Source organism: Panthera uncia (assembly GCF_023721935.1).
Source record: "Panthera uncia isolate 11264 chromosome B3 unlocalized genomic scaffold, Puncia_PCG_1.0 HiC_scaffold_1, whole genome shotgun sequence".
In the NCBI taxonomy this organism is placed as follows: Eukaryota; Metazoa; Chordata; class Mammalia; order Carnivora; family Felidae; genus Panthera; species Panthera uncia.
Window position 1 is genome coordinate 112846315 of NW_026057582.1, and position 24233 is coordinate 112870547.

At 41.8% G+C, this 24233-nt stretch overlaps 1 protein-coding gene across 4 annotated transcripts in view; it reads left to right on the forward strand.

The window, feature by feature from the left end:
* Positions 1-24233, forward strand: part of ARID3B (AT-rich interaction domain 3B) — a 58410-nt gene that overhangs the window by 2547 nt on the left and 31630 nt on the right. For all 4 annotated transcript variants that reach the window (XM_049613864.1, XM_049613865.1, XM_049613866.1 and 1 more), the window contains exon 2: positions 195-826. In XM_049613864.1, coding sequence (XP_049469821.1) covers positions 272-826 — 555 coding nt within the window. In that variant the 5' untranslated portion in view covers positions 195-271. The remainder of the gene's footprint in view (positions 1-194; positions 827-24233) is intronic.

The following is a 24233-nucleotide window of genomic DNA, read 5'->3' on the forward strand; positions in this document are numbered from 1 at the left end:
TCCCCTCCAACCTCCCTCCCCCCAAGTCCACTCATTCCTCTTAAAACCCAGGCTTAGGAGTGTATGTTTAGTGTTCAGAACTTTTCAGAACACTAAAGTGTTCCCTTTAGTGGAAAAAAGAAAGTCTTTTAATACCTGTTTTACATTTTCCCCCCTTGTTTCTCCTTCTTTGTGGTTTCTGTTGATCACTTAAGGTTCAGACCCAGTGTGCCCACTGGGCTGTGCCCAGGTTCAGAGCCATGCCAATCGGTGGGTGAAACTCGAGGCAGTGATGGAGCCACTGCAGCAACAGAAGCAGCCGCCGCCGCCGCCACCGCCACAGCCACCACACCTGGCTCCTCTGCAGATGGATGCCAGGGAGAAGCAGGGACAACAGATGAGGGAAGCCCCATTCTTATATGCCCAGAAGTTGGTCGCGCAGCAGACTCTCCTTTCCGCCACCCCTGGGAGGTCTTCTGGCAGCCCTGCCCTGGGGCCCTTAGCCAGAGTTCCACCAGCCACAGCAGTGGCCCGAGTGTTTGAACGGAGCAACGTGAACTCAGAGCCTGAGGAAGAGGAAGGAGGTCTGGAAGATGAGGATGGGGATGATGAAGTTGCAGAGGTGGCTGAGAAAGAGGCCCAGGCTCCTTCAAAGTATTTTCATGTGCAGAAAGTGGTTCGCCAGGACCCCAGAGCAGCACCTGTGTCCTGTCTGCTTCCAGCGCCGGGGCTCCCGCCACGGGGACAGCAAGCTAAAGAAGACCATACCAAAGATGCTTCCAAGGCCCCACCTTCCGTCTCCACAGCTGGGCAGCCGAGCTGGAATCTGGATGAGCAGCTCAAGCAGGTCAGTCTTTGTGGTGCAGGGAGTCATTTGTCCTTCCTAAAGGCTGGCTGAGAGGGGTACTGCCAGGGCCGGGGTCTCCCCCAGTGTGTGCCTTCTCACCCCGCTTCAGTGACCCAACGGTCTCACCGTAAATAGACTTTGAGTTTTTTTTCCCCATACTCGTTTCTTGATTACAGCAATGAAGTGTGTCCTCCGAATATAGTTTCAAATTGGATGTGAAAGAATGTCAGTACAATCTCTTTTTTTAAAAAGGAAGGATGAGGTTGCAACAGTGTTATGAGGGATATCTAAATATATGCAACACGCAACTCTAATTACAGTTTTTGTACATTAGTAAGAGAACAGTCTTGCCTAAGACCATTTCATAGCCCCAGGCTAACCCAGGATCGTACTCTTTAAGGACAGTTTTGTTGTTTTGCAGTTAAGTGTAGCTGACAAGAAGCACCTGTGTTGTGTGTGTTTTCCAACGAAGAGCATTGTAGACATGATTTCATTTCACCCTTATACCACCCCCTTTGAAACAGGAAAAGGTAGACCTCAAAATTCCAATTTTAGCCAAGGTAAGCTGAAGTGATTTTCAAGTGGCGTTTGTTTGTTTGTCTGTCTGTGACAGGGGTAGGGGCAGAGAGGGAGAGAGAGAATCCCAAGTAGGCTCCACACTCAGCACAGAGCCCCACATGGGACTTGATCTCACAAACGTGAGATTGTGACCTGAGCCAAACTCGAGAGCTGGACACTTAAACGTCTGAACCACCCAGGTGCCCCATGCGCAGGTGATTTTCAAACGTGGCTGAGCATCACAGTTATTTTGTAAGCTTTAAAAAATACAGATCCCAGGGTCTTAAAGAATTATATTTGGGGGGCGCCTGGGTGGCTCAGTCAGTTAAGTGTCTGACTCTTGCTTTTGGCTCAGGTCATGGTTTGTGAATTCCAGCCTGGCATTGGGCTCTGTGCTGACAGTGCAGAGCCTGCTTGGGATTCTCTGTCTCCCTCTCTCTCCTCTTTCTCTGCCCCTGCCCCTGCTTGCATGCACTCCCTCTTTCTTTCAAAATAAATAAACATTAAAAATAAGAATGAATTCTATTTGGGTGGAGCCCAAGGAATCTGTGTTGTCAACCAAGCCATTGGCTTCTGATTCCTCTTCCCTTTCTGACCTGCCATGCAGTTTTTCCTCACCAACAGAATGGGAGTGTTGGTGGATTGTTCCAGGTTAAGTGACTTGCTGGGGCTTAGGGAGTTCGTGATAAAGCTGGTAGTATCTGGGTACTCCCCACAAGTACATGCTCTTCATGCGGCCCAGTGGTGCTTTGCTCTTTGGAAATAAGTTGTAAAGAGCTGTGGGTGTTCACAGGGCAACTGAGAAGTCCTGTAAGAAAGGTCCTTTGGAACCTGAAAAATCAGCGGCTTTGAATACAGGAGCTCTGTGTAATTGATCTGCGTTTGACCCCAGCAGTGTTTGCAGTAGATTCCAGAGCTAGCAAAGTGGGGGGTTCAGTTCCCATTTCTTCCATTTATTACCCTTGTGATCCTTTAGTAGGGCTCCCAGTCTGTGAGCCTGCATCCTTTCGTCTGTGAAGTGAAAACAGGCGTACCTCCCAAGGGTGTTGTGAGGATTGACTGAGCTAGCACGGTAGGTAGGAGTGCTCCAGACGCTCTTTTATGCACCGTCCTCCACCTCCTCCACCGCAGCCACACAGGCCCCGGAGCAGGCAAGATGCCGAGGTGCACCGAGGTTTTCCCTCAGATCACCAGGAGGTAGTGGCAGAGCTGGGACTTGGATCAGAGAGTCCCCGCTTCCATGACAGCGGCAGCCTGGCCGCCAGCCCAGACCCGCCTCCTGGCTGATTGCTTTGGTTTAGCAAAACATCTGTGAGTTGCCTGCAGCCCCCGCGCTGCCTTGTGGCTGGCAGAGTTCCATGCCGGCCGCTGAGTCAGCTCATAGCGGGATCCCGCCCTGACAGCACTGGGAAAGTTCAGGCCCGAGGCGGCTGGGCTGCCCCCGCCTTGGCAGCTGGCCAGCCTCTGCGTGTGTGCGGTCGTTCCTAGAAAGTGCAGCCGCGTGCGAGGAACAAGTGGAGCTCCAGAGCCTGTCTGTCTTCAGGAAGTGTAGCAGGTGTTGAGGTCAAGCCATGAGAGCTTTGAAAAAAGAGACTCTCCCCAGCCGGCGTGTGCATGCACACACGGATGCACGGTAGCGGGCACCCAGCGCCGTGTTCTGGGCGGAGTGGCCCCAGGACTACACAGCTCAGTGCTCAGGGGCTGGCTGATGGTTTCTGAAACCCTTTGAGTTCGTTTTAAGTTTCTGAGGCACACTCACTAATTATAGACTGCCTGGCAGAGAGCACCTGCCAGGATGTTTTATAAATGCCCGCGTAGCTGAGGCCTAATCTCACGCCCCAAATTTCCCTTCCCCTTGGATTCGGAGACCAAGAACTGGGTTGGGGAAAACCTCAGATGCACACCTTTTCCTTTAGAGTTTAATTTTAGAAAATTGCTTTGGTCTGTGCCCTCCTCCTCTTTGTGCTCCTGCCAAGCAAAAAGAAAGGAGACAGAAACAAGAGTGTGAGTGGGGGAGAAAGAGAGAGAGAGGGAGAGAGAGAATCTGAAGCAGGCTCCAGGCTCTGAGCTGTCAGCACAGAGGTGGACGCGGGCCTTGAACTCACAAACTATGAGATCATGACCTGAGCTGAAGTTGGATGTTTAACCGACCAAGTCACCCAGGTACCCTTAATCTTTTAAAGAAGTAAATAATGTGCTTGGGATTAAAACAAAACAAAACAAAACAAAACAACTTTTAAAAAGCTGTGCTTAGGAAGGGGGTGCTGAAAAACTATACTTGGGGAGAGCCTATAGGAACCATCACAGAGCATGAAATTAGCTTTTTTATTGTTCACAGTCTTCTGTTTCTGATGCAGTTGACTTGTAGAGAGCAGGAACGGGGTATCCTTTGCTCCAGCAATAGTTACAGAGATCTTCTACAGGTAATACAAAATGATCTCATTGTTAATGTGTTGCAGTATCCATTTTGGTCTTTTACACAACAGACTTTGTAAAAGTCTTCTTTGTAAAAGGCTTCTTTGCAGGGAGGGACTGAGCTCCATGGACTAACTGTGGGCTTCCCTCTCAAGGTGCTCACAGTCTAAGCAGAGGCCGTGTGGAAACCTCCAGGAGGACTGGGGCTTGGGTGGCAGTAATTTCACTCTGTCCTAAGTCAGCCGAAGCCCAGCTGCCCAGTCATAGCAATGCTGCAGATATTTTAAAATGAGGTTTTGTTTCGGACATTCACACACCAAGGTAAAAAAGTTAATTTTGACAACAGCATGGCTAGCACAGCTTGGGAAACCAGCAGGAATACTCAAGTTATTTTACAAGACTTTGGGGACTTGGGTCAGCAGGCATCTGCCAAGCAAAAAGCAAAATTTTAAAAGCCTAAGGATTCCACAGATTATCTTTTGTTCTGTAGCCCTTTTCTTAGAACATGGGAAGTCAAGATAATTTTATGGATTCTCCTTAAAGAAACTCTTAGAAAAGAATTGCTTCTTAAGGCCTGGATCGTTAGACAGAATGTAGTATTCTCTGACACCAGAGTGATGGGAAAATAGATAATGCCATTGAACCAAGCATTCTAAAGCCCATCAGATTTCGATAGGCAGAGTAAATAATTGTAAAACAAGGCAACAGACAAAGAGCTGAGTGTCCCTTCTCTCAAGGGAGATCAGTAGAGCCCTGTCAGCATACAACCAAATGGGGGGTGTTACTGGCCTATTAGAGGTGGTCTTCTGCCCTCCTGGGAAGAGGGTAGTTCAGGCAATACAGGCTTTGTCTGTCTTGAGCCTGTTAGTGGAGCCAGAAGGTTTCCAGAAGGGTGTAGACTCCCTGCCAGAGAATAGAAAGATGAGGAACGGCTTGGTAGGCATGGGGGAGCCGAGTGTAGGTGTCTGATTTTCGGCCTGCTTTGCTGGTCACCTCGGTCACCAAGTGTGGGAAGGAGGAAGGATGGCTGACTGCTTGGTCTGTAAAACCTATTACTAAGAGTTCCTCTAAGTAGTAAGGTGCCGTTTCTTGGACTAGGCCTACTTTTCTCGGTACATGCTACCTGTCCTTGGAACATTTGATGCTTTTTGTAAAGACTGTGCAAACTAGTGCCTGAAAAAAATAAGGTCATAAGCTTTCCTCGCTTTCTTTGTAGGTCTGTCTTGTGTGCCCTTAGCTTCTGCCATCACAGTGGAACCAGCCAGTGGTTGGTTCTGAATTGAGGTCAGTCTCCCTCCACCCTGCTCCCAGAGGTTGTTTGACAACGTCAGGAGACATGTTTGGTTGTCGTGACTGGGGTGTGGGAGATGTGCTACTGGCATATAGTGAGTAGAGGCCCTACTACTAAACATCCTGTACTGCACAGGACAGTCCCCCACGATAAAGAATTTCCTGGTGCAAAATGTCACTACTACCGTGTTGAGAAACCCTGCTTTACGTTGTGTGATTGGAAACAGAACGTACACCGTGCCTTCCTCGACGCCGCCCTAGACTCTGTTTCTTTGCGTTTTGGTCTTGGTCTCTGAAGAGTTTGTCAAACTTAAAGTTTTTGTCACTTCTACTTTCAATGTCTGTGTTGAGTTCATGTCTTTCCCCACAGTCACCTGGGAGACCAAACTGTCACTGAGGAGAGGATTGAGACCCAGAACTTGTACTGTCTCATCTATTTCTACCAGTGGTGCTTCCAGCCTGGCATTCCATAATGTCTAAAAATGTCTGTGGTGATTTTTAGACTTGGTTGCCCTTTTATACATTAACCCTGAAAGGTTAAGCCGTAAATATTCAGCAAACTTGTTAATTGGTAACAGATTTAATTAGTAAATCGGTATTGGTTTTGGAGCCAAAAATGTGGCTTTAGATCCTAGCTTCGCTGCTTGATTGGGACAGGTGTCCTAGCCTGCCATTCTGAACCCATGCATCCATCTATCCCACAGGATGGTAATCCTCTCCTACTGTGTTCAGTGAGCAATTGTAAAGACATTACCAAGGTGGGCAAAGAATAGAAGTGAGAGACCTTTGTACAATTTATACCGTCATACAAGGGTTGGGTCAGATTGTCATTAGCACTGAGATACTTTTTTTTTTTAATGTTTTTTTTTTTAATGTTTATTTATTTTTGACAGAGGAGACAGAGCATGAGCGGGGGAGGGGCAGAGAAAGAGGGAGACACAGAATCCGAAGCAGGCTCCAGGCTCTGAGCTGTCAGCACAGAGCCCGACGCGGGGCTCAAACTCACAGACCGCCAGATCATGACCTGAACCAAAGTCGGACGCTCAACCGACTGAGCCACCCAGGTGCCCCTGCACTGAGATCTTTTTGAAGCTGTAATCCTTTAGTCTTTACTACCCGTATAAGTAAGGTGCTCCATAAATCTTAGATACTGCTCTAAAACAATTTCTTTTCAAGTTTCCCAGAGCTGTAACCAAACTCTAGTATTCTGGAGTTCTCTGAAACATTTCAGGTTTATGTCAGCTGAAACCATTGCACTTTTTTTTTAGTCTGCACCTTTAAAAAATTTTTTATTTTCTCCTTGTTGAGAAACCATTGCACTTTTGAAGCTGCTTCTTTCCACATTAAAATAGGGATACGTGGGGGGACGCCTGGGCAGCTCAGTCGGTTAAACATCCAGCTCTTGATCTCAGCTCAGGTCTTGATCTCAGGATCGTGAGTTTGGGCCCTGCGTTGGGCTCCACATTGGGCAGGGACCCTACTTAAAAAAAAAAATAGGGATATGTGCATATTTCTTCTTTAGGTGGAACGAAGCTTTATTTACATAAAGCTTATTCTTATAAAGGCATGGTCGCAACTTAAGTTAGTTCCTTACAGTTCTTACCAAACATTGATCCCTTTACATGTGTCTGAGATCCCATCCCCTCCTAATTCTCAGGGACTTGCTCCATCAGAGAAAGGACTGTTTCTTGGGACCCACTGGCTTCTGAAGCTTTTTTCCACATTCATGTGCGTTCTGCTATCTCCCAAATTTAAAAACAACAACAGCAAAAATCTCCTTTAATCAGTAAGTCTGTCTGATTCATTTGTGACAAGGGAATGAGAAGTCACTTTTTAAAAACCTTCCCTTGACTGGCCATCTCCTTCCTGCTTGGTCCTCATTGTCTCCCCTCCCCACAACAGAGCTGCTCAGAGGAATTGTTTGCACTCCCCACCTCCACTTTGTCATCTCCTGCTTACTCCTCAGTGCACTTCAGTCTGGGCTCTGTCTCTTCCGTGTCCCTGAAGTTCCTCTTGGTGAGGCCTCCCAGTGACCGCCATGTTGCTAAGCCCAACCTACCCTCACCTCACTTGATTTCTCAGTGGTTCCAAATACAGTGGACCCCTCTCCTTGAAGCATTCTCTTCCTTTGCTTTCCATAGCCCCTCCATTGGCTTATTTTCCTTTGTCTTCTGTGCGACTGCTAGAACCCCAAGTTACCCCGGGCTTGGGCTTAAACCTTCTCTATATAGGCTCTCCTGAGCAATTTTCTTTCACTCTCATGGTTTTAAATACTGCCCACAAGCCATGGACTCCAGTATGCATTGTTAGAGCCCATTTTTCCATTCTGAGCTCAATTGCTGTATCCCCAACTACATTCCTGAAATGTCCACCTAGGTATTTTCCTGGCATCTCTTGCTTTCCAACCTACTCCCCTATAATTACTTCCTCCTTTATTTTTCCTTCTCTGAAGTGACATTTCTCTCCACTTGGTCTTCATGTCAGAAACCTCAGAGTTGACCATCTCTCATACCTCCTACTCTGTCACTCCATTTGATAGCCATCCAGTCCAGCACCAAGTCTTACCAGTTCTCCCATTGAAATGTCTAGAATTGTGCCACTTTTCTCCTTCTCCACTATCACCTACCTAATCCAGGTAGCCTACCTACTGCTGGAGCTATCCACAAGTTTCTGTCTTCCCTCCCCCATTCTAATCCATTCTCTACACAGCAACTAGAATGATCTTCTAAAAAATAAATCCGATTATGTCACTCCGTTAATGCCATCCAAGTGTGGTGTCAGTTGCTCCAGTTGCAAAAGCCAAAATCTTTATAATCTGATCCCTGCCTGTTTGTCCAGCCTTATTTTTGGGAATCTCCTGATCTATCATTCTACTCCAACCACGCTGGCCTTTTCATATGCTAGTCTTTCTGCCTAGAACATTCCTCTCGGCTCTTATCCCGCCTTCAGTTCTCACCTTAAACATCTCTTTCTCAGAGGCACTGTCTTCACCTTTGCTGTAAATCGGGTTATATGCTGTCATTGAACATTATACTTTTATATTCGTGTGGTTGCTTTGTTTGTTTGCCATCTGATTCCTATACTAGGTGTAAGCTATAAGAGGACGGGGACCATATCTGTTTTGCTTATCATTGTATCTCTGTACTTAGCAGAGTGATAGCAGATAATAGGTGCTGAATAAATATTTGTGTCTTCCACTGTCTTTTAGTTTGCCCTGTTTTTGTTTTTCTTTTTTTTAACATCAGTGGCGTTATTTCTTTTCTTTTTTTTTTTTTTTTTTTTTTTTTTTTAGAGCAGTCTTAGGTTCGCAGCAAAGCTGAGTAGAAGGTACAGTGATTTCTTGTATAGTCCCTGCCCCAACCTACACACAGCCTCTCCCACTGTCAAAATTCCCCACTAGAGGGGTACATCTCCTGCAATCGGTGAACCTATATTGACACATCATTATCACCCTAAGTCTGTGGTTACACAGGGTCCACTCTTAGTGCTGTACATTCTGTGGGTTTTAACAAATGTATAATGACATATATCTTCCACTGTGGTATCATACAGAGTAGTTTCACTGCCCTAAAAATCCTCTGTATTCCACCTGTTCATCCCTCCTTCCCTGGCAACCACTGATTTTTTTTTTTTTTAATTGTCTCCATAGTTTTACCTTCTTTAGAATATCATATAGTTGGGAGAGCCTGGGTAGCTCAGTAAGTTAAGTGTCTGACTTGGGCCTAGGTCATGATCTCACGGTTCGTGAGTTTGAGCCCGAGTCGGGCCCTGTGCTGACAGTTTGGAGCCTGGAGCCTGCTTCGGATTCTGTGTCTCCCTCTGTCTCTGCCCCTCCCCTGCTCACACTCTGTCTCTCTCTCTCTGAAAAATAAATGAACACTTTAAAAAGTTCAGAATATCATATAGTTGGAATCATACAGTATATAGCCTTTTCAGATTGGCTTCTTTCACTTAATAATATGCATTTAATTTTCCTCCATGTCTTTACATGGCTTGATAGCTCATTTCTTTTTAGCACTGAGTAATATTCCATTGTCTGGATGTACCACAGTTTATCCATTCACCTATTGAAGGATATCTTGGTTGCTTTGGCAAGTATAAATAAAGCTGCTGTAAACATCTGTGTACAGGTTTTTGTATAAACGTAAGTTTTCAGCTCATTTAGGTAAATACCAAGGAGTGCAACTGCTGGATTGTAGGTTAAGAATATGATTGGTTTTGTAGGAAACTGCCAAACTGTCTTCCAAAGTGTCTGTATCATTTTGCATTCCCACCAACAACGAATGAAAGTTCCTGTTACTCCACATCCTTGCCAGCGTTTCATGGTGGTAGTGTTTGATATTTCGGCCTTTTTTTTTTTTTTAATTGAAATTTTCATTGAGATAATTGCAGATTCACAGGCCAATATAAAAAATAATTTAGAGAGGGCCGCCTGGGTGGCTCAGTCAGTTGAGCGTCCGACTTCGGCTCAGGTCATGATCTCGCAGTTCTGAGTTCGAGCTCCGTGTCGGGCTCTGTGCTGACAGCTCAGAGTCTGGAGCCTGCTTCAGATCCTGTGTCTCCCTCTCTCTGCCCCTTCCCTCCTCATGCTCTGTCTCTCTCTGTCCCTGAAAAATGAATAAATGTTTAAAAAAAATTTCTTTTTAATAATTTAGAGAGATCTCTGTACACTTTGCCCAATTTCCTTCAGTGGTAATATTTTATAAAACTGTAGTATACTCTCGCAACCTAAGTATTGACAAAGACTTTATCCACTGATCTTAGATTTTCTAAATTTTACTTGTACACTGTATGTGTCTATTTCATTTTTTTTTATAAGTTTATCTATTTTTGAGAGACAGAGAGCAAGTGAGGGAGGGGCAGAGAGAGAGGGAGACAGAGAATCCCAAGCAGGCTCCACGCTGTCAGCGCAGAGTTCCATGTGGGGCTTGATCTCACAAATTGTGAGATCATGACCTGAGCCAAAATCAAGAGTCAGGACGCTTACCCAACGGAGCCTCCCAGGTGCCCCTGTGTCTATTTTGTTTTTAAGGCTAATTGATTTTATGTTTTATATAGCTTCTGAAATTCTTGTTAATAAATGCATTTGAAGCTGTAGATTTCTCCCAGGGTTGCACTTTTGCTGTATTCCACAAATGTTGATATGTAATGTTCTCATTGGTTAGTACTAAACACTTCATTATTTCAGTTGTAATTGCTTCTTTAACCCATGGGTTGTTCAGAAGTATTTTTTAGTTTCCAAGTATGTGGGTTTTTAAAAAATGTGTAGGTTTTTAAAAAATACTAATTTATAGCTTAAGTATGCCACACATCCAGTGTGGGGCTTGAACTTACAACCCTGAGATCAAGAGTTGCATGCTCTACTGACTGAGCCAGCCAGCCACCCTCTCATTTAGCTTGTAATTAAGTTCTAGCCATTGTGGTTACAGAACTGGCATGATACTAATTTTCTGGAATTTTTTATGATGTCCTTTGTGTTGGCCTTATGTATGATCAGCTTCTATATATTCTCCATGTGCTTGGAAGGAATGCCAGTTTTGTTTTTGATAGATGTGGCGTTGTGTATCTAGTGGATCAAGCTTATTAATTGTGTTATTCAGATCTTCCTTATCCTTACTAAGTTTTGTGTGTGTAATCAGTTTCAGAGAAGTAAATTAAAGTATTCCAGTGTAGGACTGGCTTGCTTTGGACTAGTGTTAGTATGTTTTTTCCTCACACAGCCCACAATCTTAATTTTATTTATTTATTTTGTAAATGTTTTATTATTTATTTTTGAAAGAGAGCTGGGGAAGGGGCAGAGAGAGAGGGGAGGAGAGGATCCCAAGCAGGCTTTGTGCTATCAGCACAGAGCCTGATGTGGGGCTTGAACTCATGAACTCTGAGATCATGACCTGAGCTGAAGTCAGATGCTTAACCAGCTGAGCTACCCAGGCGCTCCCTGAGCTGAAATCAAGAGTTGGACGCTTAACCAACTGAGCCACCAGGTGCCCTTGACACATTCCAATCTTTACATTTTAAGACCACATATAAACAGGGCGTCTTAAGTGCCTCAGTCGGTTAAGCATCTGATTTTCTATTTTGGCTCAGGTCATGATCTCACAGTCATGAGATCAAGCCCCAAGTTGAACTTCACTCTGAGCTTGGCATGAAGCCTGCTTAAGATTTTCTTTGTCTCATGTGCCTGGGTGGCTCATTCGGTTAAGCATCCTACTTTGGCTGGGGTCATGATCTCACAGTTTGTGAGTTCAAGCCCCGCTTCCCTCCCTCCTTCCCTCCCTCTCTCTCTCTCTCTCTCTCTGTCTCTCCCCCTCCCTCTCCAACCCTCCCTCCCTCTCTGTCTGCTCCTCCCTTGTGCATGCTTGTTTTCTCTCTCTCAAATAAAATAAATTCTTTTGAAAAGACCTATAATCTCTGCCTTTTTATTAGCTTTATTTGATCCATGTAGTTATTAGGATGGGTGATACACTTGGATCTATTTCTACCCTCTGTCCTTGGGTCTTCAGTTCGACCATAGTTTTTCTTTGCTTGTTATTTTTTTCTCTCCTGTCTTTTGTTATTTGATTGGGGTTGTTTTTCTTTTAATATTTTTTTAATGTTTATTTATTCTTGAGAGAGAGACAGAGCATGAGCAGGGGAAGGGCAGAGAGAAAGACAGACAGACAGACAGACAGACAGACACAGAATCTGAAGCAGACTCCAGGCTCCAAGCTGTCAGCACAGTCTGACGTGGGGCTGGAACTCAGATCATGACCTGATCCAAAGTCAGATGCTTAGCTGACTGAGCCACCCAGGTGCCCCGAGGTTTTGTTTTGTTTTGTTTTTTTTAATTTATGTATTTTCAGAGAGAGAGAGAGAGAGAAAAAAAAAATGAGTGGGGGAGGGGCAGAGAGGGATGGAGAGAATTCAAAGAAGGCGCTGTCAGCACAGAGCCCTACGTGGGGCGCGATCTCATGAAATGTGAGATCATGACCTGAGCCAAAATCAAGAGTCAGACGCTTAATCAACTTAGCCACCCAGGTGCCCCATGATGGAGTTTTTAAAATTCAGTCTTTGTCGGGGCGCCTGGGTGGCTCGGTCAGTTAAGCGTCCGACTTCGGCTCAGGTCATGATCTCACGGTCTGTGAGTTCGAGCCCCGCGTCAGGCTCTGTGCTGACAGCTCAGAGCCTGGAGCCTGTTTCAGATTCTGTGTCTTCCTCTCTCTCTGCCCCTCCCCTGTTCATGCTCTGTCTCTCTCTGTCTCAAAAATAAATAAACGTTAAAAATAAACGTTAAAATTCAGTCTTTGTCTCATCTACTGGTTTAGAAATTAATTTGTTTCTGTTCTTTTTTTGGTTATGTTTAGCTTTTAACTTGCATTCTTGACTTTTTATACTATCAAAAAAAATTAGCACCTTCAAGATTCTAGTTTTAACGTTTATTCTCCCATCTTCCAGTTTATTGTGGCTAGTATTTTAGTTGCAGTTTGTTCTAACCCCTCCCCTAAATTAATTTTTTCCCTTAATGATAAGTATTTATTTAGACTTCCCAACAAGCCTATCCTTTTCTTTCCTCTCCATGACTTCTTACAGCCCAGTCTTTCCCTTTGGGCTTGGTCTTCTTTTTCCTTTTTTTACTAATTCTTTTAGCAGAGATTTGTATGTATAGTAAAATCAGCCTTGGTATGTCTGATAAAAAGTTTTTAATTTGTATCTTCATTTTTCCCTTACTCTTGTATGATTGTTCATAGTTTTAAATTCTAGATTGACCTTGATTTTCTTTTCTTTAGGCTCCACACCCAGCGTGGAGCTCAACGCAGAGGTCAAACTCAAAACATTAAGACCTGAGCTGAGATCAGGAGTCAGTCACTTAACCAACTGAGCCATCCAGGTGTCCCAGACCTTGATTTTTCTTAACACTTTGATGATATGATTCCATTGTCTCCTAGCAGCTATTTTTCCGTTGAGTAGTCTATTGTCGGTCTAATTGTCACTTTTGTGATTCCTTTTTCTCTCTTGTGGCTTTTAAGATTTTTTTTTTTTTTTTTTGGCTCTGCTATTTTTCACTTGTACTTCAGTATTCTAGGTTTGGACTTAATTTTTTTTTTCCACTTGGGCCTTTTTCTGCTCCTTCGACCTGATCTGTCTCCTTTTTTCCTCTGGCTGCTCTTTTTTTTCTTCACTACTGTTCTAACAGAAGTATTTGGACCTTCTCAATCAGTATTCTCTGTATCTTTTCTTGTATATAGCCTTATCTCTTTATGTCATTCTCCTGCATGCTGGAACATTTTCACATTGTATTTTCCAATTTTAAATTCTGTCTTCAGCTCTGTCTATTCTACTTAATAACTTAAAAAATTGTTTATCTTACAGGGCACCTGGCTGGCTCAGTCGGTAAAGCATTCAACTCTTGATCTCAGGGTCGTGAGTTCAAGCCCCACAAAGGGCATGGAACCAATTTAAAAAAATTTTGTGTGTGTTTATCTTAATGTTTAATTTCTGTACTTTTTTTGGCTTTTAAAAATCTGCCTGTTTTTACCAATTGGCTTCTGTTCCTTCCTTTGAGCTCTTTGAACATCTTGAACTTTTTTTATTAATGTTTCTTTTTTTAATGTTTGTTTGTTTTTGAGAGAGAGAACTCATGCCCAAGTGGGGAAGGGGCAGAGAGAGAGGAAGACAGAAACCCAAGCAGGCTCCACCTTGTCTGCGCAGAGTTCAGTGCGGGGCTTGAACCCACAAACTGTGAGATCATGACCTGAGCGAAAATCAAGAGTGGGACTCTTAACCAACTAAGTCACCCAGGTGCCCCAGACATGTTAACTTTTTAAAAAACTTTACATTATGGAATTTTTAAGACTTTTTATTACGGAAATTTCCAACATGCAAAAGAAAAGAGAATGGTAATGAACTGCCTGTGTCCTTTACCCAGCTTTCACCAATTACTAACATTCTGCCATTCTTTTTTAAATTTTTTTTTTTTTAACGTTTTTTTATTTATTTTCGAGACAGAGAGAGACAGAGCATGAACGGGGGAGGAGCAGAGAGAGAGGGAGACACAGAATCGGAAGCAGGCTCCAGACTCTGGGCCATCAGCCCAGAGCCCGACGCGGGGCTCGAACTCACGGACCGCGAGATGGTGACCTGAGCTGAAGTCGGACGCTTAACCGACTGAGCCACCCAGGCGCCCCATGCCATTCTTTAAACATGCTTATTTTAAAGATGCTTTTAGATTATTCTGTTATTATCTTATCGTTGGAGTACAAGTTCTTTTGTTACTCTCCCATATGATGGTTTATTTCCTCTTATGGTGTTTTTGTTTTCCCAGTGGAAGCTCATTTTGAGTTGGGATTTGTTTCCATGGGAGTCCCATGTGCTCTGGATTATGGAGGCATTCCTAAGGGGAGTTTTGTTTTCTCCTCTGCTGGGGCCCTGCGAGTTTAGCTAGTTGTCATTACTTTGGAGTAATGTGTATTTGGAGTCTCCATCTGTGTCTGGTGAGAGTCTGGGCTTCTGTTTCTTATGGACTCTATTTTTCCATGAGGGCCCTGGCAAAAGGCTAGTTCCCTTACTTCTCCAGGCTGGTGTGCAATTTTTTTAAGCCCCATCTAATGAGGGGTGGAAATGTATTCCTTCATGGCCTCTGGCTTTATGCATGTATCTCAGTTCTGGTTCCTGTCATGCAAGGGACCTTCAGCCCTTGGGACTCCTCTCCCTTGGGATTAAGTCCCCAGTCCTCAGCCCTTAGATGTTAAGAACTATATCCAGGTTCCTTTTCCCTTGAGTCCTACAGCTTTGGCACCTGCTCACTGTTGGTTGATTCCTTTTTGTTCCTTGCACTGCAGGCTCGGCTTTCTCTCTTGGTTTCAGCTTAGCTATATGTGTAAGGAGTGGAGGGTGCTGACTTTTATCTAGCATTTCTAGGTGAGGTTTTCTTGGCAAAGGAGGGAGGTAGTAGAGTTCATATCAGACTGTCCTCAATCATGGTTTGTTTGCTGCTTTTGTTTTTTTTTAAAGTTTTTGATTTTTAATAGCTCAGACTTTTTGACTTCTTGTATGCCAGGTACTTGCCTTATTTCACTGAGTTGTGTGAGGCGGGCCCTGATATCATTACCCTTTATGTGTTTGTTTTATAGATGAAGAAAGAATTGTGGAGTGGGCTCCTTGTAGTCTCACATTTGGGAAGCTGGGCTGGGGGTTCTGACTTCAGCCTCCATGCTTTACCTCTTCCCATGCTCCCTCTCACTCCTTTCCAGATGGAGCAGGGCAACGATAATCTTCCTTCAGTGCTCCATTACTTTGAAAGTAACTTTGATTTATTTCTTCTGATTGTCACAGGGATTCGCATTCATTTTAGAAAACATGGAAAATATAAACATTTGTAAAGGAGAAAATAAAGTCACCATAACCACATAACATAGGTGTAACTGTAAACATTTTCCTGTGTAGTTGACCCTTGAACAACACAGTTTTGAACTGGATGAGTCCACTTATATGTGGACTTCTCCCCCATAAAAACAGTACAGTACTACAAGTGTTATTTTTTCTTCCTTGTGATTTTCTTAACAGTTTATTTTTATTTATTTGAGAAAGAGAGAGAGAGAGAGAGAGACCGACCAAGTGTGAGTGGGGGAGGGGCAGAGAGAGAGGGAGACACAGAATCTGAAAGCAGGCTCCAGGCTCTGATATGTCAGCACAGAGTCCAATGCAGGGCTCAAAATCATGACCTGAGCTGAAGACGGACGAACAGTTTCTATTCTCTAGCTCACTTTGTGTCAGAATACGGTATATAATACATATAACATGCATAATATGTGTTAATCAACTGCATGTTATCAGTAAGGCTTCTTTTGAGAATCAAAAATTATACTCAGATTTGCATGCGGAGTTGGCATCCCTGACCCCTGTGTTGTTCAAGGTTCAACTGTATTTCCTTTGTGGGTTTTTTTTAATAATTTTTTTAGTATTTGTTTATTTTTGAGAGAGTGCAAGACAGAGTGCAAGCAAGGGAAGGGCAAAGAGAGAGGGAGACACAGAACACGAAGCAGGCTCCAGGCTCTGAGCTGCAGCACAGTGCCTGACGAGGGGCTCAAACTCACAAACTGCGAGATCGTGACCCAAGCCAAAGTCAGAGGCTTAACTGCCTGAGCCACCCAGGCGCACTATTTCCTTTGTGTTTTAAAAATAATGCCTGCGATAGGTATCTTATATGTAATTTTGTGCCCACCTTTTGTCACCTAGTAGACTATGAGCAATTTGTATCATTAAAATTTATTTTAAAGGATAATTTTAAAATGGTCTAAAATTTTAAAAATGTATTACAGAAGTGCTATTGACTAAAATAATTTTAGAAATATAAAAATGTATAAAATAAAAGCCTGACTTTCAGTTAGTCTTTGTTAACAGTTTGGTGCTCTATACTTTTTCAGAACTTTTTTTTCTTTTCAGAAACATTTTGCTTGTTTTTAACAAAAAATAGGTACTCTACACATTATTCTGCAATGTATTTTTTTAATGTTTATTTATTTTGAGAGAGAGAGGGAGAGAGCACACGCATGTGAGCAGGGAAGGGGCAGAGAGAGAGAGAGAGGTTGAGAGAATCCCAAGCAGGCTCTGTCAGCGCAGAGCCTGGCTAGGGGCTCAATCCCATGAACCGCAAGATCAAGATTTGGGTGGAAATCAAGAGTCAGATGTTTAACCAACTGAGCCACCCAGGCACCCCTGCAACATATTTTTTTATTCAGTGTTGTGGCTTTCTTTCCATGTGTGTTCATAATGATATATTTTATAATCATTTATCTCAGAATTACACCAGCAGTATGAAGAGATGCTCAGGAAAATTAAAACCACCTAGGAAAATGCAGAATAAAAATTTTATAGTTTAAAAAAATACAGTGTTGTGTTGCCTATGCTGCACCCACCCACCCATCCCACCTCGCAGGAGGCCACATTTGGCATGAATCAGCTTGTAGGGCTGTTTCTGTATATTTACCTACTTAACTGTGTAGTTACAGAATGTATTAGAGAGTGTATGTATGTGTGTGTTTAGTATAAATGTAAACTATCTTTGTAGATGCTCTATAACCCCTTGTCCTTGTGTCTGTATTTCTTTTTTTTTTTTTTAATTTTTTTTTCAACGTTTTTTATTTATTTTTGGGACAGAGAGAGACAGAGCATGGACGGGGGAGGGGCAGAGAGAGAGGGAGACACAGAATCGGAAACAGGCTCCAGGCTCCGAGCCATCAGCCCAGAGCCTGACGCGGGGCTCGAACTCACGGACTGCGAGATCGTGACCTGGCTGAAGTCGGACGCTTAACCGACTGCGCCACCCAGGTGCCCCTATATTTCTATGGCAGGTTACAGTATCCGAGAGATTGAATTTCTTGTATCAGAGGGTATATGTCTATTATTATCTTTTCATATGTTTGCCTTTTGTATTTGTTCTTATCCTGCTTGTAGCCTTTGTCCATTTTTCTTTTTTTTTTAATTGTGAAAAACATATGAGATTCCCTCCTAAGAAAATTGTAAGTGTATAATGCATATTGTTAACTACAAACACAATGTTGTACAGAAGATCTCTAGAACTTTTTCATCTTGCATGACTGAAACTTAAACCCATTGAGCAGCCATTCCATTTCCTTCCCATCCCCTGAGGCTCCCGGTAACCATCATTCTGTTTCTGCTTTGATGAGTTTGACTACTCTAGATACCTTATAGAAGTGAAATCATGAAGCATTTGTCCTTATGTGACTAGTTTATTTCACTTTAATTACATTTATTTGACTTTTTATTGAAATGTATACAGTCAATATTTAACATCTTGCTCACCAGGTTCATCTACGTTATCACATATTACAGAGTTTTTTTTTTTAAATGACTGAATAATATTCCACAATTGAGTATAGTTGAGCCACAAAGTTCCATTAGTTTCAGGTGTACCACATGGTGCTTGACTGAGTCTGTACTTCATGCTGTGCTCACTATAAGTGTAGCTGCCATCTGTCACCATGCAACAATATTATAATATCATTGACTCTGTTCCCTCTACTGCACCTTTTATCCCCATGACTTATTCATTCCATAACTGGAAACCTGTATCTCCCAGTCCCCTTCACCAATTGTGCACATCCTACTGCCTCCCTCCCCTGTGGCAACCATCAGTTTGTTCTTTATATTCGTGAGTCTGTTTCTGCTTTTTCTGTGTGTGTATTCATTTGGTTTTTTTAGATTCTGCATATAAGTGAAATCATATGGGTTTTGTCTTTCTCTAACTTATTTCGCTTAGCATAATACCCTCTAGGTCCATCCATGTTGTTGCAAATGGCAAGACCTCATTCTTTTTTATGGCTGAATAATAGTCCGTCGTATATGAATACCACATCTTCTTTATCCATTCATCTATCAGTGGACCCTTAGGTTGCTTCCATATCTTGGCTATTGTATTTTTTTTTAAGTTTATTTATTTATTTTGAGAGAGAAAGAAAGAGAGCATGAAGTGGGGGTGGGGGGTGGAGAGAATATCCCAAGCAGGCTCTAGCTGCCAGCACAGAGAGCGGCACGGGGCTCGATCCCACAAACTGTGAGATCATGACCTGAGCCAAGGTCAAGAGTTGGGCCCTTAACCAACTGAGCCAGCCAGGTGCCACCGTATCTTGGCTATTGTGAATAATGCTGCGGTAAACATAGGGGTGCACATGTCTTTTCGAATTGGTGTTTTTATTTTCTTTCAGTAAATACCCACTAGTAGAATTATCAGATTTGTATCATGTTTCTATCTTTAATTTTTTGAGAAACCTCCTCACTAAGAGTGGCTGCATCAGTTTACATTCCCACAAACAATGCAGCAGGGTTCCTTTTTCTTTACTTTCTCGCCAACACTTGTTATTTCTTGTCTTTTTTTTTTTTTTTAAGGTTTTTATTTTTTATTTTTTCAACGTTTTTTATTTATTTTTGGGACAGAGAGAGACAGAGCATGAACGGGGGAGGGGCAGAGAGAGAGGGAGACACAGAATCGGAAACAGGCTCCAGGCTCCGAGCCGTCAGCCCAGAGCCCGACGCGGGGCTCGAACTCACGGACCGTGAGATCGTGACCTGGCTGAAGTCGGACGCTTAACCGACTGCGCCACCCAGGCGCCCCTTAAGGTTTTTATTTTTAAGTAATCTCTGCACCCAACATGGGGCTTGAATTCACAACCTGAGATCAGGAGTCACATGCTCCACTGGCTGAGCCAACCAGGCACCCCTTGTCTTTTTGATTCTAGCCATTTTAACAGGTGTCAGGTGATATCTCATTGTGATTTTGATTTGCATTTCTCTGATGATTAGTGATGTTGAACATCTTTTCTTGTGTCTGTTGGCTATCTGTATGCCTTTGGGAAAATGTCTATTCAGGTCTTCTGCCCATTTTTGAATCAGATTATTTTTGTTTTTGGTTTTTTTTGGTGGTGAATTGTATAAGTTCTTTATATGTTTTGGATATTCCTTATTGAATGTATCATTTGCATATATCTTCTCTCATTCAGCAGGTTGCCTTTTCATTTTGTCGATGGTTTCCTGTGCTGTGCAAAAGGTTTTTATTTTGGTGTGATCCCAATAATTAATTTTTGCCTTTTGTTTCCCTTGCCTGTTGAGACATCTGAAAAAATGTTGTTGCTAAGGCTGATGTGAAAGAAGTTCTGCTTGTGTTCTCTTCTAGGAGTTTTATGGTTTCAGGTCTCACATTTAGATCTTTAGTCCATTTTGAGTTTACTTTTGTGTATGGTGTAAAAAGTGGTCCAGTTTCATTCTTTTGCATGTAGCTGTCCAATTTTCCCAGCGCCATTTATTGAAGATACTATCTTTTCCCCATTGTATATGCTTGCCTCCTTTGTTGTAGATTAATTGAGCATATAAGTTTGGGTTTATTTCTGGTATACCACATTTTTGTTATTCATTCATCCATCGATGGATGCTTAGGGTTGATTCCATATCTTGCTTATTGTAAGCAATGCTGCAGTGAGCATGAGAATGTGGATACCTCTTCAAGATCCTGATTCTAATTTTTTTTTCCTTAGTTGTGACAGATGACTTTTTATTCAGTATTTAAGCCATGTACACTTGTAGATGGTAGGATACGAAGGCTATAACAGCATTCTCCTTAAGATGTAAAGTTTAGTGTAAACATTGGAAATTTTACACGTAGCACTGAGCACAATACTTGAATTCTTTTTTTTTTTTAGTTTAAATTCAAGTTAGTTAACATACAGCATAGTATTGTTTTCAGGAGTAGAACCTAGTGATTCATCACTTCCGTTAACACCCAGTGCTCATCCCAACAAGTGCCCTCCTTAATGCCCATCACCCATTTAGCCTACCCCTCATCCAGCAACCGTCAGTTTGTTCTCTGTATTTTAGAGTCTCTTACGGTTTGCCTCCAACTCTGTTTTTATCTTCCTTCCCTTCCCCTATGTTCATCTTTTGTGTTTCTTAAATTCTATATGTGAGTGAAATCATAAGATATTTGTCTTTCTCTAACTGTCTTACTTTGCTTAGCATAATACACTGTAGTTCCATCTACATTGTTGAGATGACGAGATTTCATTCTTTTTGATTGCCGAGTAATATTCCATTGTATATATGTATATATACCACACCTTCTTTATCCATTCATCAGTCAATGGACATTTGGCTTTTTCCTTAAGTTGGCTATTGTTGATAGTGCTGCTATAAACATTGAGGTGCATGTGCCCCTTTGCTAATTCTAATTTTTTTGGATAAATACCCAGAACTGGGATTGCTGTATTATATGGTAGTTCTGTTTTTATTTCTTCAGAAACCTCCATACTGTTCTCCATATTGGCTGTACTATTTTACATTCCCACCAACAGTGCACAAAGATTCCAGTTTCTCCATATCCTCTCTGATACTTGTTATTTTCTCTTTGTTTTTATAATAGCCATCCTAACAGATGTGAGGTGATCTTCATTTCCCTATAATGATTAGTGTTGTTGAGCATCTTTTCACAGATGTCCTGGCCATTTGTATGCCTTTGGAGAAGTGTCTGTTCTAGTCTTTGCCCCTCTTGTAATCAGGTTGTTTGTTTCTTTTTGCTGTTAAGTTGTAGGAGTTTCCTATATCTTTTGGATATAACCACTTGTCAGATATATGGTTTGCAAATATTTTCTTCCATTCTGTATGTTGCCTTTTGCTCTGTTGATTGTTTTCTTGACTGTGCGAAAACTTTTTTGTTGTTGTTGTTGTAGTTCATTTGTCTATTTTTACTGTTGTTGCCTGTGCCATTGGTGTCCTATCCAAGAAATCGTTGCCAAGAGTAATGTCACAAAGTTTTCATCCTATATTTTCTTATAGGAACTTTATAGCTTCAAGTCTATTTTTAAGTCTTTTATGTATGGTATAAGCTAAGGGTCAGTTTTCATTCTGTGCATGTGGATATTCAGTTTTCCCAACACCATTTGTTGAAGAGACTATCTTTTCCCCATTGTTTATTTTGGTACCCTGACAAAGATCAGTTGCCCATATGTGTGTGGGTTTATTTCTGGACTCTGTATTCTATTCCATTGGTATATAATATCTGTCTTTATGCCCATATTGTTTTGATCACTGTAGCTTTGTGATATGTTTTGAAATTGGGAAGTATGAAGCCTCAGCTTTGTTCTTTCTCAAGACTGATTCAGCTGTTCAGAGTCCTTTGTGGTTCCACATGAATTCTAGAATTGTTTTTTCTTTTTCTGTTAAAAAAATGCCACTGGGATTTTGGTTGGGAGATGCATTGAATCTGTAAATCTCTTTGGGTAGTATGGACATTCTAACAACGGTAAGTCTTCCAGTCCATGACCATGGGTTGTCTTTCCATTTTTCTGTATCTTCTTTAACTTCTTTCAGCAGTATTTTGTAGTTTTAAGTGTACCAGTCTTTTGCCTCCTTGATTAGATTTATTTTATTCTGTTTTATGCCATTTACGGGATTGTTTTTTCTTAATTTCCTTCTTGGATTGTTTATTGTTAGTGTATAGAGACACAACGGATTATTTTTTATTTTTTATTTTATTTTTTATTTTTTTAAACATATTCATTTTTTGTCTCTCAGAGAGAGACAAAGCATGAGTGGGGGAGGGGCAGAGAGAGAGGGAGACACAGAATCCAAAGCAGGCTCCAGGCTCTGAGCTGTCAGCACAGAGGCTGATGCAGGGCTCAGACCCACAAGCTGTGAGATCATGACCTGAGCTGAAGTCAGACGCTTAAGCAACTGAGCCCCACAACTGATTTTTGTATGTTCATTTTGTATCCTGCAACTTTCTAGAATTCACTTACCAGTTCTAACAGGGTTTTTGTGTGTGTATGTGTGGAATCTTTAGAGTTTTCTACATACAAGATCTTGTCATCAGCAAACAGATAATTTTACTTATCCCTTTTCAATGTGGATGCTTTTTTAATTTTTTTCTTACCTACTTGCTCTAGCTTGGACTTATAGTACTGTGTTGAATAGAAATGTTAAGAGTAGGCATCCTTGACTTGTTCCTCACCTTAGAGGAAAAGCTTTTAGTTTTTCACCATTGAGTATGGTGTTAGCCGTGGGCTTTTCATTCATGGCATTTAAAAAAAATTTTTTTTAATGTTTTTATTTTATTTTTGAGAGAGTGTGAGCGGGGGAGGGGCAGAGAGAAAAGGAGACACAGAACCCTAAGCAGGCTCCAGGCTCCAAGCTGTCAGCACAGAGCCCCACATGGGGCTCACACCCACAAACTGTGAGATCATGACCTGAGCTGAAGTCAGACACTTAACTGACTGAGCCACTCATTCATGGCCTCTAAAATATTGAGGTAATTTACTTGTATTCCTAGTTTATTGCGCATCTTTATCATGAAAGGATGTTAAATTTTGTCAGATGTTTTTTTCTGCGTCTATTGAGATAATCATGTGATTTTTACCTTCTATCTGTTAACGTGGTATATCACATTGGTTGATTTTTGTGTGTTGAATCATCCTTGCATCCCATGGAATCAATCCCATTTGGTCATGGTAGATGATCCTTTCAGTGTGCTGTTGATTGTGGTTTGCCAGTATTTTATTGATTTTGCATTGTATTCATCAGGTAGCTGTCTTGTAGTGTCTTTTTCTGTCTTCGTTACCAGGGTGATGCTGGGCTCAAAACATGAATTTGGAAGTGGTCCTTCCTCTTTAAGTTTGTAGATGAGTTGGGGAAGGGTTGGTGTTAATTCTTAGTTAAATGTTTGGTAGAATTTACTTGTGAAGCCATCTGGTTCTGGGCTTTTCTTTGTTGGAAGGTTTGATTCTGATTTAGTCTTACTAGTTATAGGGCTGTTCAGATTTTCTATTTCTTCATGATTCAGTCTTGGTAGGTGTAAGTTTCTAAGAATTTGTCCTTTTCCAATTTGTTTACATATAATTATTCAGAGTAGCCTCTTATAATCTTTTTTATTTCTGTGGCACTGATTGTAACGTCTCCTCTTTCATTTCTGAATTTAAATAAATTTTAGTCTTCTCTTTTTTCTTAGTTTAGCTGAACGTTTGTCAATTTTGTTATCGTTTCCAAAAACCATCTGTTAGTTTAGTTCATGTTTTTCTGTTGTTTTTCGAGTGCCTGTTTTGTTTGTTTCTGCTCTGATCTTGATTATTTCCTTCCTTCAGCTAACTTTGGGCTTAGTTTGTTCTTTTTCTAGTTCTTTGATGTGTACAGTTAGGTTGTTTGACATTTTCTTTTTTAATGTAGGCGTTTATTGCTATAAACGTCCCTCTTAGCACTGCTTTTGTTACATTCCATGAGTTTGGGTATGTTGTGTTTTGTTGCCTTAGCCCATTTTTTATTCTGTTATCTTTGTCACATTGAGCTGTACTAGCTCTTATGCATAGGTCCTTGTCTTTATGTTGCAAGCATTTTTCAGTTGTTGGTCTTTCATCTTGTAGTCCTTTCATCAGGTAGGAGTTTAAATTTTGATGTAGCCATATCAGTTGATCTTTCCCTGTATGGTTTCTCTATTTAAAAAGACCCTCCTCTCCGCAGAATTATAAATATATATGTATATAATTATTATTTTATGATTATATTTTTATTTGTAGGAAGTATATACCACATCTTCTTTTTTTTTTTTTTTTTTTTTTTGTTTGTAAAGGTTTTTTTTTTTTTTTTTTTTTTTTTTTTTTTTTTTTTTTTT